Source organism: Mustela lutreola, chromosome 6 (genome assembly GCF_030435805.1).
Source record: "Mustela lutreola isolate mMusLut2 chromosome 6, mMusLut2.pri, whole genome shotgun sequence".
Lineage (NCBI taxonomy): Eukaryota > Metazoa > Chordata > Mammalia > Carnivora > Mustelidae > Mustela > Mustela lutreola.
The window spans coordinates 21,505,710-21,518,238 of NC_081295.1; the positions used below are offsets into that span (position 1 = coordinate 21,505,710).

At 41.4% G+C, this 12,529-nt stretch overlaps 1 protein-coding gene across 4 annotated transcripts in view; it reads left to right on the plus strand.

The window, feature by feature from the left end:
* The first annotated feature begins 3,519 nt into the window (after positions 1 to 3,519).
* Positions 3,520 to 12,529, plus strand: part of CDK19 (cyclin dependent kinase 19) — a 166,957-nt gene continuing 157,947 nt past the window's right edge. The window contains exon 1 of one of the 4 annotated variants that reach the window (XM_059176856.1): positions 3,520 to 3,921. In XM_059176856.1, the coding sequence (XP_059032839.1) occupies positions 3,794 to 3,921 (128 nt within the window). In that variant the 5' untranslated portion in view covers positions 3,520 to 3,793. The remainder of the gene's footprint in view (positions 3,922 to 12,529) is intronic. The other 3 variants (XM_059176851.1, XM_059176853.1, XM_059176854.1) reach the window with 3 other exon arrangements.

Sequence of the window (12,529 nt, forward strand, 5' to 3'; positions counted from 1 at the left end):
AAGTACATACTCATTAAGCCTTGTCTCTTTAATTTACTAGCTCATATGTTCATATGTAAAATAACAATAAATCAAGAAATTTTTTTTAAAGATTTTATTTATTTGACAGAGAGAGTTCACAGTAGACAGAGAGGCAGGCAGAGAGAGAGAGAGAGGGAAGCAGGCTCCCTGCTGAGCAGAGATCCTGATGCCATCCCAGAATCCTGAGATCATGACCTGAGCCGAAGGCAGCGGCTTAACCCACTGAGCCACCCAGGCGCCCCTAAATCAAGAAATTTAATAGGGATATTTTGAGGATAAAATGAATGCAAAACTCCATAGTTACAAATCAACCAATGGGGCTCCTGGGTGACTCAGTGGGTTAAGCCTCTGCTTTCAGCTCAGGTCATGATCCCAGGGTCCTGGGATCGAGCCCCGAATCGGGCTCTCTGCTCAGCGGGGAGCCTGCTTCTTCTTCCTCTCTCTCTCTGCCTGTCTCTCTGCCTACTGTGGTCTCTCTCTCTGTCAAATAAATAAATAAAATCTTTTTTTTTTAAAGATTTTATTTATTTGATAGAGAGAGATCACAAGTAGGAAGATCCCAGGACCCTGGGATCATGACCTGAGCCGAAAGCAGAGACTTTAACCCACTGAGCCACCCAGGCACCCAGAAATAAAATCTTAAAAAAAAAAAAAGTCAAACAAAAAATGTTCTCAATCAACCAAAAAATATTCTCCATACTCTACACTGATGATTTTCAGTCTATGCATTTAGGCCAGACATCTTGTCAGCAGGTAAAAATATTCAAAAAGTTTACTTGTTCTTTTTTTAAAAAAAATTTTATTTAAATTCGACTTACTTGTTATTGCTATCTTGATGCCGCATGAGCACTTCAGATTCAACGTGTTCTAGCCACACTTAAAATTCTTTTCTTAAACAATTGCTCCTATTCTTTTATTTACTTTATTTTTTTAAAAGATTTTATTTATTTATTTGACAAACAGAGATCACAAGTAGACAGAGAGGCAGGCAGAGAGAGAGGGAAAGCATGCTCCCCGCTGAGCAGAGAGGCCGACCGTAGGGCTCAATCCCAGGACCCTGGGATCATGACCTGAGCTGAAGGCAGAGGCGTCAACCCACTGAGCCACCCAGGCACCGCATATTTACCTTATTGTTAAAGTCAAAACCCTGGGAGTCATTTTGGATTATTCTTTCTCCCTTAAACCCACACTTAATTAACCACTAGATTCTGCTGAATTTGATTCATAAATGATTCTGGTATCTGTCTTTTTCTCATGATCAGCACTGCCCATCTATGGTTCATCTATGCCCATCTATCCCTGTATAAGTATTAAGGCAATAGCTCCTTTCTCTTCTTTTTTCTTTTTTTAAAATAGGCTTCATGCTATGGGGCTTGAACTCAAGACCCTAAAATCAAGAGTCACATGCTCTACCAACTTGGGAAGCCAGCCAGGAGCCTTGAGGCAATAGCTTTACTGTTCTTACCTTCTTCCAATCTATTTTGAACACTGTCATCAGGAGGAGTTTTTGAATACACAGCACTGATGATAATACTCCCTAGCTCAAGAGTCTTTAATGGCTTCTTATTGCCTATAAAATGATGAAATCTAAAACTTACTTGACATATATTGCTCTCCATAATCTGTTCTCTTACCTAACATCTTTTTAGATATCTCCTTTCCCTGCTTTAATCTGTAACATGTTAATCTGTAACATGTTTAATCTGTAACATTCAAACTAGTTGCATTTTTCAGAATATATCATGTTCTCTCTTGATATATGTATTTGCCATCCTCTCTTAAATAATTTCCTGCTCTTTGCCCACTTGCGTTTCACATAAGGTTCTTAAAATTTTGGGTCAAACTGACTTCCCAAGTTTAGCCTGACTCCCCTAGTAGTCCTCCTATTCTACCATTGCTCTTAGTACCCACAGGGTTTATTTTTAATTTGCCTGCATGTTTATTTCTTCAGTAGGTTTTGATTCTCCGGATGGAAGAAGACCAATTTCATCTGGTATCTCCAGCACTTATCACGGTTCCTGGAAATAAGAGAAACTCACATACTTTTTGATTGGCTTCAAGATCTGAGAAGTTTCCCAAGAAATTTACTCTTGTAGTAAATAAACGATCTCCATCCCTCCCCCCACCCCAAGTTTTCCAGGTTTCTCCCAAAACATAGTGGGCAGGTCACTCACTATTAACTCTCCTTACCACTTTAGATAAAAGTGACCATTTCTTCCTTTGTGCTCCCACTAAAAGCGGTATATTAGTCCTATCCTAGCAGCAATCATGTTTAAGATTGTATCCTAAGCATCTGACACGTTAAGCACGCAATAATTAAATGAATCCATGTTTACCTTAAGGAGACTTTCTTAAACATTCTAGGAGAATGTCATCATTATGAATAGACCATAAAAAGACTTTTAAAATCCAAACCTGATGATTGTTTTGAAAACGATCTATCCTCCTGGCACTATTTTTTTTTTTTTTTTCCTTCTTCAAGATTTTATTTATTTGACACAGAGAGAGATCACAAGTAGGCTGAGCAGCAGGCGGGGGTGGGGAGAAGCAGGCTCCCTTCAGAGAGCCCCAGCGGGCTCAGATCCCAGGACCCTGAGATCATGACCTGAGCGGAGGGCAGAGGCTTAACCCACTGAGCCACCCAGGCTCCCCGCTCCTGGCACTTTAACTGTCCTTAGACAGATGGCCAAAGCTTGGCTGTGGGAACCGCATATGGTAGGAGGAGACCGTGACTGGAGCGCGAGGAGAAGGATGATTGGCTGCTAGGTCTCAGAAGTTCTCCTCAGACCGATGCTAGGACTTGGAAACCGCTGATGGTTCAGCTTTTGAAATACGGTTTTTGCATCGTAAAGGAAAAAGATTAACCTATCAGAAACAACCGAGCACACCCCATTACCAATCAGGAGCGGGAAAGAAGCCAAAGCCTGGGGATACCCACGCACCAACGAGGACGTCATTCTCCAGTCTCAGCCAATGAGCGGCTGGACAGGGGAGGGGGCGGGGTAACAGGCGGACCAATTGTCACAAAAAACAAACAATCTGCAGTACAACTGCCTTAACCACAGCCCTCGCCACTCAAACCGCTGGAGCAAAGTCCTGAGCAAAGCACTTGCCAAATACTTTCCACTCTCCTTCTCGCCTGGAAGCAGTTATAGTGGAATACCTTCCTCACACCAGAACAAGGGCCTTCTTTTCACCAGTTCCCACAGACTCGCAGAAAGAATACTGCAACTTTGAGGTTTCTACCTTCACAGGAACTGGCAGTCCAGCTCTACCTGAGGGGGAGGGGCGGCCCCAGTACGCAGGCGTGCACGCCTCGTGGGGGCGGGGCTGTGGCGGCCCAAAGCAACCTGGGTGCTGTATTCCTTTTGCTGGCAAAACTCAACCTCTTTTGTAGCCTTCGGAACTACATTTCCCAGGAGCCCCGCGACCTCAGGGTGGGCGGGATGGTTCGTTAATGAGCTCGAGGAAGCCGCGGCGCGGCCCACCAGGTTCCAAAACAAGGAAATGAAGGGGGGAGGCGGGACTGGGGCTGCCTGCGGGAGCCGCCGCCGCCGCCGCCGCGGAGGAGGAGGAGGAGGAGGTGGAGGAGGTGGCTGCCGCGGCCGCCGAGGAGTCCCTTGCTGAAGGCGGACCGCGGGGCGGCGGGCGGCGCGCGCGCGCCCGAGAGGCGGCTGTTGGAGAAGTGGAGCGGCGGTCGCGGGGGGAGGAGGAGGAGGGACTGAGCGGCGGCGGCCCCCGCGTCCCGGTGCCTCTATGGGGAAAGCAGACAATGGATTATGATTTCAAGGCGAAGCTGGCGGCGGAGCGGGAGCGGGTGGAGGATTTGTTTGAGTACGAAGGGTGCAAAGTGGGACGCGGCACCTACGGGCACGTCTACAAGGCGAGGCGGAAAGATGGGTAAGAGCAGGGGCGGGGGGAGTAGGCTCGCTTGGGTCCTCGCCCTGCCCGCGACCGCGCGGGATGGGTGGGTCGGAGCCAGGTCGGGCCGTTCCGGAGGGGCGAGGCGGAGGTGGTCGCGGGGCGGCGTTCCAGCGCGCACTGAGGGACGCCGGTGCTGCCCGCCCCCCGCGCGGCCCCGTCGCGCCCCTCGAACTCCCGCGGCGCAGCCCAGTCGGGGGGCGTCGGTCCCGTCCCAGAGGGCGCCTTCCGCGTGCATGGAGCTGGCGGCGGGACTCGAGTTGGGACCTCGGTTGGAGGTGGAGTTTGTGGGGTCTGGTCTCCTGGGGAGACGCGGAGGGCTGGGAGAGCTTTGCCGAGGAGTTGCCGCTCCGACCCTGGGCTGGTGACGGTCGTTGTGGAACTTCCAATCGGCTGAGCGCCTCCCGGGGGCGGCGGTTTGAAACCTAGCCGAGGAACCGGTCGCGCGGCCGAGCGCTGGGGTCCTAGCCAGCCTCACGGGTCTGACCCGCCGGGCACCTCTGCCCTTGGGGCCAGCCAGCCCATTGGCACCTCAGCGCAGCCCCCGCTCCCTGCCTAGACCCGGCGACTTCTGGATCCCTCCTCATTTGCCCTGATTTCGCTTTTTCACATTCCGAATTCCGCACCTTCCCTCGAATGTAGGACCTCGTGGGAAACGAACCGCGTTTTACCCGCAGAACTTCAGAGTTCGCCTAGTTCTCTGGTAAATCACCCCCCCCCCCCCCTGGATATTCTGATGTCCTCCACTCCGTTTCCTGGCTGAATGACTGCGTGCTGGGCTTTATCGAGCACCTAGATTGTCCAGAACGGAATGTGAATCTTTGTTTTCCTGAGAGTTTTGGGAGAACCGTAATGACCTCTTAGGAAGCTTTTACTGATTGTTCTCTTAGGAGAAGGCGAGCTGGATAAAGTATTGAGAGCGCCTGTCCTCCGTCCTGTAGGGTAGACGGGCTCATGCTGTAGGACAGGTGGAACCAGCTCCCTGCCTGCGAAGGATAGGTTTGAACCAATCGCCTCTTCACCGCCCTTCCTGGCAGGAATTCTCCTCCCCCAGAGTTAGAAGTCCAGAAACGTCTATCTACCTGTCCCCCTTAGATTTCAAAGACTTAGATTTCAAAAACTATATGAAAGAGAGGTTTTAGGGTTGAAAGGGAACATTTCTGGATAAAGTGAGAATCAGCCATAATGACATTAGTAAAGATTTGAAGTGCTGCCTACCGTTCTGCGCACTCTGATACAGTTGATTTATGAACTCTAGGATGAAAGTCGTTAGAGTCTGTGCTAATTTCGTACAGAGAACGAGAAAGTACAACTTTACAAATTGTTTTATCATAAAGTATGGTGGAAATCACCAGGTACTATACACGTGTAAAGGATTGTTACTGCAAGTAATTTTTGTCTTATAACTAAACGGGCCCCATTGTATTCAGTTGTAAACTTTTCTCATAATGCTTTCATTTAGTTAATTGCCAAGTGTCCTTGGATTCATAGCTTGGAATGTGAGGTACTATAATTAACTAGTATTTTGTTTTTGGAATATTGACTTTACTTGTTTCACTGGTGTCCATGTAGCAATCTTATCAGATAGACTTGGGGAGAGGACATCTAGTTTTCCTATCTGGACATTGGCATTACAAAACAAATAACAAGGTGTTTTTCAAACTCCTCATGCTAACTTTATAATATATTTAATCTGGAATTTCTAAAATGTATTTTCATTCTTGTTGTTAAAATAGCTTCCCTTTATTAGGCAACTTTTGAGAAAAATTGAAAATTCTGCTTTTGAATTGTATTTCGGTAGCGTGGGCTATAACAGAAAACAGATAATTTAATTCCTGCTTCCAATTGTTCTATTTGAATATTTTCCCCTCTAATAAAGTTCTTGATTCGACTACAGTTTCTTCTTGAGTGAAATTTGTTTGATTAGAATTAATGAAGTTTCTTTAATAGAATAAGATCAGTTGTGTATTTTCAAAATATACGTTCTAAAGAAACTTGTAGGATCTGAAAGCATTAGTTGATATCACTGTATTACTTGTAAGAAAAATCATTATAAAGGTAGGTTTTCTTGGACCAAGGATCTAGTTGAGATTTGAGGCTTACAGTAAACACAAATCTCTTGTGGGTTGGTAGGATTAGTTTTATGTTCATTGATAACAGTGATTTGAAAAAATAGAAAGTTTTTAGTAATGGTTCTAAACTGTGATGTACATTTCCATAGTAAAGGATTTTACTCTGATCAGAATTTATTTTGGTTAATTCAGAAAAAAATGTATAGTGCTATTTTAGGGAGCAAGAAAAAAAATCACATGGGTTCATTAAAGAGAAATTATTCTGATGTATATAATGTAGTATATAACCAAAGAATCATTCAGGTCTTTTGGAGAAACCCAGGAAGAAGTAATGTAGCATGAAGCATGACTAGAAAAGCCTCTGCTTGTAGTTTGTTACAGTTTAAAAAATCTTAGAAGATTGTCATTGAAATATGACTTTAACTTAGGCTATGTTAATTATACTACATAAATTTATAACAGTGGGAATGAAAGATCACATTTGGGTTTTTCACTTTCAATAAAAATGTTAATTGTTCTTTTTGTTCTTTTTTTTTGTTTTGGAGGAAGAGAATCTTTTGACCCAACCATTCTTTTTAAATAAAATCAGGTTTAAAAGTTATTCTTGAGAAACAAGTTCAGAATATTTCTAGATTTTTTAGTATGAACAAGAATTTGTAATAGTTTTTCTTTTAACAGTAAAAAGTCACATATAACAGTTTATGGTTACAAATCTCAAGACCATATTTCTTAAATTTGAAAAAACTTTGTTTTGATTGATAAAGGAATATTGTTAAAAAGTTCTTTTGTCAATAAGAGGTTCAAACAAACTTGATTCCATAGGATAGTGTTATGTCTGAAAACTGTTGTACCCAACAATACTGCCATTCAACTTTGCAGACATTCATTTAGTCTTTGAACCACTCCAATCAAAGAATGCTTCTTTTTGGAGATGTCTGAAAGATACTTGGTAATTGAAAGTGAAATGGCTGACAACAGTTTCAGTTTTGCCTTAAGGTTTCAGATGAGTAGTTGGTGACTATGTATGAAGTTACAGATGAGTAATTGGTGTCTTACATGTCTTAATGTAGGTCATGAAATCCTTCACTAATAAATTTGTTAGGTACACGTGGACACACATAGGCACGGCCATAACAGCTTGGTTTTGATAGATTTTTCATATTTGGTTTATAGTTAAAATAGATGATAGTATTTGCATTCCGTTTTTTTGTTTTTTTTTTTTTTTTTTTTTTTTTTTTTTTTTTTTAGATCTATGGGGGTTAAAGATGTAGCAGTATGATCATAACATTTTAGGAAGCTATCAAGAGTTTTAAGATCATTTAGTCTCATTTCTTCTTACAAATGAGAAAACCAGACCTGTTAGAGGTTGTCATGACCGTAGTCTCACAACAAAGACAGGCCTCACAGCAAATTATAAGACAGTAATCCAGATCTCATCACTGAGTTACTGCATTTTCTAATGTGTTTTCCTTCTTAATACCAAAGGAGGTAAAACAAAAAAGGCCACATTGCCTCCAGTTTTGACAGTCTTATTCTATAAACCTTATCCGTGCAAAGGATCCATCTATTCCAACAAATACAGAAAAGGGAAGATATCACATTGGCATTTTAAAAAAAAGTAGAAGTGCAGGCCTGTAATTCTCTTTATCTGGTTTCTCTCCACTCTCACTGTCTTACTTTGGTCCACCATCTCTGATTTGCCCAGTAGACAAATTGGTCTCTGCTATTATCTTAGTCTTTCCTCACGATAGTCCAAGATCCAAGTTGCCTGGCTTGGTTTTTTTCTACAAAATAAAATTAATCATGTCACATCTTGGAAAACTGCATTCTCTCTGGTTCAAACCATCACATCCAATCTTAGTTCCTCACTTCAGCATGTAAAGCCATTTGCATTCAGATCCTAAAGTCTTTAGTCTTTACAGCCTTTATGCTTGCCACTAACTCCCTCCTTTATTCCAGAGTCTTCAAGCCATGCTTCTGTAGCATTGAATCATATTTTCTAGGACTTGGTAAATCCTTTTCATATCTATTTTTTCTTCCCTGCATTCAAAGTAGAATGGCATTGCTTTGCTATTCCTCTGTCCCTTTTCTCCTCACTCCCATTAACTTGGCATACTCCTGCTCATCCATAATACCCAATTCAAATAGCTTTTCTTCTAGAAGCCTTCTCTTACTCACCAAGTATATTCATTAGATGTGATTCTGCTCTTCTTTGTTCTTAGCTGTGTGATATCAATATAAATAATAACCTGAAGGGCTTGATCTCATGGCTCTGAGATCATGACCTGAGCCAAAATCAAAAGTTGGAAGCTTAACTGATCAAGCAACCCCTGGTGCCTGTTCTGTGCTTTTACTAGCTATTTTATAGAGATGCTTAGAAAATGTCAGCATCTAAGCATACTTTAGGAAATTTATTGAGATGATGGGTTTATGTTAATAAACTTAGTATCTTTAGCACTTAGTAAATCAAACGGTCATTGGTTTATGTTTAATTGGTTCTTCATTTATGCAGTGCAAGCCTTCAGAACTTTATTTTTGAAGCCCAAGGGAAATAAATGCTCTTTTCAATAAAATTTGATTGTTTAGAGCAGTGACAGATAAACTTTTTCCACAAAGAGGCAGATACTAAATATTTTGGGCTTTGTGAGACATATATGTTTTAAGTACTTAAATCTGCTGTTGTAGTGCGGAAATATCCACAAATAATATGTAAATGAATTTAAATTAGAATGGCTATGTTCTAGTAGAACTTTGTTCACAAAAACAGGTGGTCAGCTGACTTTGGTCTGGAGGCTGTAGTTTGCCCTGCTTAGTTTACCAACCCGTAGTCTAGAGCAGTAATGTCCAATAGAACTTCATGCAATGATGCAGATACATCTGTGCTCTACAGTATAGTAGCCACTAGCCACATGTGGCTCAAGGGATGTGATTACTGTGGCTGAGAAATGGCCATTCCCTGTGATACTGAAATGGGATGGTTTCGAATTTTTGGAATGAGTGGCTTAGCAACACAATTTTCAAATCCATGAAGTGACTTTTTTAATTTAAGTAACTCTGCACCCAACGTGGGGCTCAGATTCACGACCCCAAGACCAAGAGTTGCATGCTCCACTGACTGAGCCAGCCAGGTGCCCCTGAAGTGACCATTTAATAAAAACGTGTATATGATGGTGTGGACAAGTGAAATAGGAAAAAACTCATGCCTTTCAAGTTTTAGGAAGGATTTTGAGGCTGAAACAGTTTGGAAGGCAAACTGATACCTGAACTGAAAAACTGTCAATTTGTGAATACAAGCAAGGATATCTGATCACTTTTTCAAAAAAGTGTTTTGTTAAAAAAAGAAAAAGTGTATGTTCAGTAAGTAAGTGCATGTGCATAAAAAGATACACAATGTAATATATAAGCCTTCCCTTTCCCCACCCTTTTGCCTTTCTACAGGCAGCCATTCTTGGTTTTCTATCTTAGATTTTCTTGGGGTTGTGTGTATTTAATTATAAATAGTTTACGTTTATTTTTAAACAAATATAATTTGAAGATCATTACATAACTGATATGCAGAGATGCCTAGTTCCTCTTAATAGTTTCACTGTTCCATTGTATTGACTTACATAATTTATTTAACCATCCCTCTTGATGGACAGACATTTAGGCTGTTTCCAGTATTTTGCTAGTACTAATACTACAGTGAATATCCTAGTAGGTACAGTTTTTGCGCATATTAATGTAACTAATTAAAATTTCTGTAAGCTGTTTACCTTTGGAAGTACTGGCTTGAAATGATTTGCTAGCATGCTGATATATGAGATCTAAATGTCAAAAGAATGGGGATAAGAAGGCTGAGAGTAAGGAAAAGAAATAATGAAGGCTTTAAGAATTAATAATTATTCAGAAATAAAAATGAGGGTTTTAAAAATTATTATTTTTTTTTTTAGGTTTTATTTGTTTATTTGACAGAGACACAGAGAGGGAACACAAGCAGGTGGGGTGGGAGAAGGAGAAGCAGGCTTCCTGCTCAGTGGGGAACCTGATGCGGGGCTCCATCCCAGGACTCTGGGATCATGAGCTGAGCAGAAGGCAGACGCTTAATGCCTGAGCCACCCAGGTGGCCCTAAAAATGAGTTTTAAATCATTAGTTTACTATAGGAAGTGCAGGTTACTGTTTTAACAGCATGGGAATGATATGTCTCCCGAGTTTCATATAGGAAAAAAGTAGATCTGTGAAAAGGTTTTTTTGATGTAATGGATGTCAGTATTGATGAATCAAGGATTTTTACTTTTGTGTGCTATGTTTGGACTGAATATGCTGGATAAAAAGTTAATATGTGGTATTATGTGTGCTTGTTTTGCAAAATGCTTATGTAGCTCAGTGAAGTTTAGACATCAGTATAGAAGACTTGAAGGCAATAGATTACAATTTGAAATTTTCTTGGTGGTAAGTGATGAGAGTAAGGCTATTTGGTTAATGTGTTTTTTGAAGATCAACCTGTTCGTTATCTTGTGATGCTGGGACTGTGTAATGTTAGTGCTGCTTTTAGATCCCAAAACGAAGGGACAAGATATTTTTTCCCCAGAGAGCATTTTAATGTTTTGAGTCACTAACATGACTGTTTCTTTAAAAACAGGTAGTTTTTAAGGTCTAGAACCATGAAGAAGTAACTGACAAAGCTATTTGAAGATTTTGTCCATTTATAAATAGCTGATAGTTCAACACTTCCTGTAATAGCCCTTTTGAGCTCGCATTGTGCAGGATGAAAGAGAATCTCAAGAGAGGAGACAGGATGTAATTCAGGAAACAAGTGTGCAGCAGTAGTTTTTTATTGAGGGTTTGAATTCTTATCCGAAAGTAAGTGATGGATCAAAGAGAAAAATCTGTAAAGTCCTCAAATAATTGTTATCCTTAAAAATATCTTTAATTTCTAATATAATGAGTCTTTCTAATGGAGAAATAAACCCTCCTTATAAAAGATTTAACCCTGTGTATTTTATTTCTTTCCTTTTTAAAAATTTATTTATTTATTTATTTGTTTGTTTGAGAGACAGACTGGGAGAGAGAGAGAGCATGAGTAGGGCAGAGGGAGGGGGCCAGGCAGACTCCCCGCTGAGCACAGAGCCCGATGCAAGGCTCCATCCCAGGACCCCTGGACCATGACCTGAGCTGGAGGCAGATGCTTAACTTACTGAGCCACCCAGGTAGCCCCTGTTGTGTGTTTTCTATAAAAAAATATTATTTCAGTGGATTTTGTGATTGATGATCTCAGTTACCAAGGAGAACTTGATTAGGAAATGGATTTAATTTTGTTTCGTACTGTGACCACAGATCAAAACCATGTCATGGTAAACTGTTTTGTAGATATTTACATTTCGACAGGAAGGTGAATCCAAGGCTGCTGGATAAAGCAGGTAAAACTTGCCTTACATGTGGTTAGTTTGCCTTATAGGTTAGTTGCATCTTTCTGTAGGAAAGTTACAATTTTCTTTATGATTGTTAAATAAGTTCACCTATGAAACTACCCTGTGGTCTGAGGCACAAAGGATGTTGCTTTTGACAAAAGTTAGTTTCCTATTTCGCTTTCCCTTTTGCAGTGTAATTATTATAATTGCATTTTAAAAAATTTATTTATTTGATGGAGATCACAAGTAGGCAGAGAGGCAGGCAGAGAGAGAGGGGGGGAAGCAGACTCCCTGCTGAGCAGAGAGCCCTATGTAGGGTTCGATCCCAGGACCCTGAGATCTTGACCCTGAGATCTTGACCTGAGCCAAAGGCAGAGGCTTAACCCTCTGAGCCACCTAGGCACCCCATAATTGCATTTTTTTTTTTAAGATTTTATTTATTTATTTGTCAGAGAGAGAGCGAGCACAGGCAGAGTGGCAGGCAGAGTCAGAGGGAGAGGCAGGGTCCCTGCGGGGCAAGGAGCCCGATGTGGGACTCGATCCCAGGACGCTGGGATCATGACCTGAGCCGAAGGCAGCTGCTTAACCAACTTAGCCACCCAGGTGTCGCACCTATAATTGCATTTTAAGAGTGACTTAAACACTGAGTGAATCTTATTGTTTTGGATTTAAGTGAAAGTTTAAAGAAAAAGTGACCTTGGGGCTCCCTGGGTGGCTCAGTCGGTTAAGAGTCTGCCTTTGGCTCAGGTCATGATCCTGAGACCTTTGGAGTCCCACATCAGCTGGGAGCCTGCTTCTCCCTCTGCCTCTCCCCTGGCTTGTGCTCTTTTGCTTTGTCTCTCTCTCAGATAAGTAAATACAATCTTAAAAAAAAAAAAAAAAAGTGGCCTGCCTTTTTTCCTGAAAAAAATTGTATGTAATTTTGTTGTAAAGTTGTGTAACTTAGAAAACCAGAGTTCTGTTAACTAATTTCTCAGCAGTTTTTGATCTTTATGGTATATTTGTGTTAAAGTGGAAATATTTTTATTTTTATGCTATTAAAATTTATTAAGTAATAGTTGTACCTGATTAAAACTCCCAACAGTATAAGTGTATGTAGAATGAAAAATAAAAGTCTTCCATCT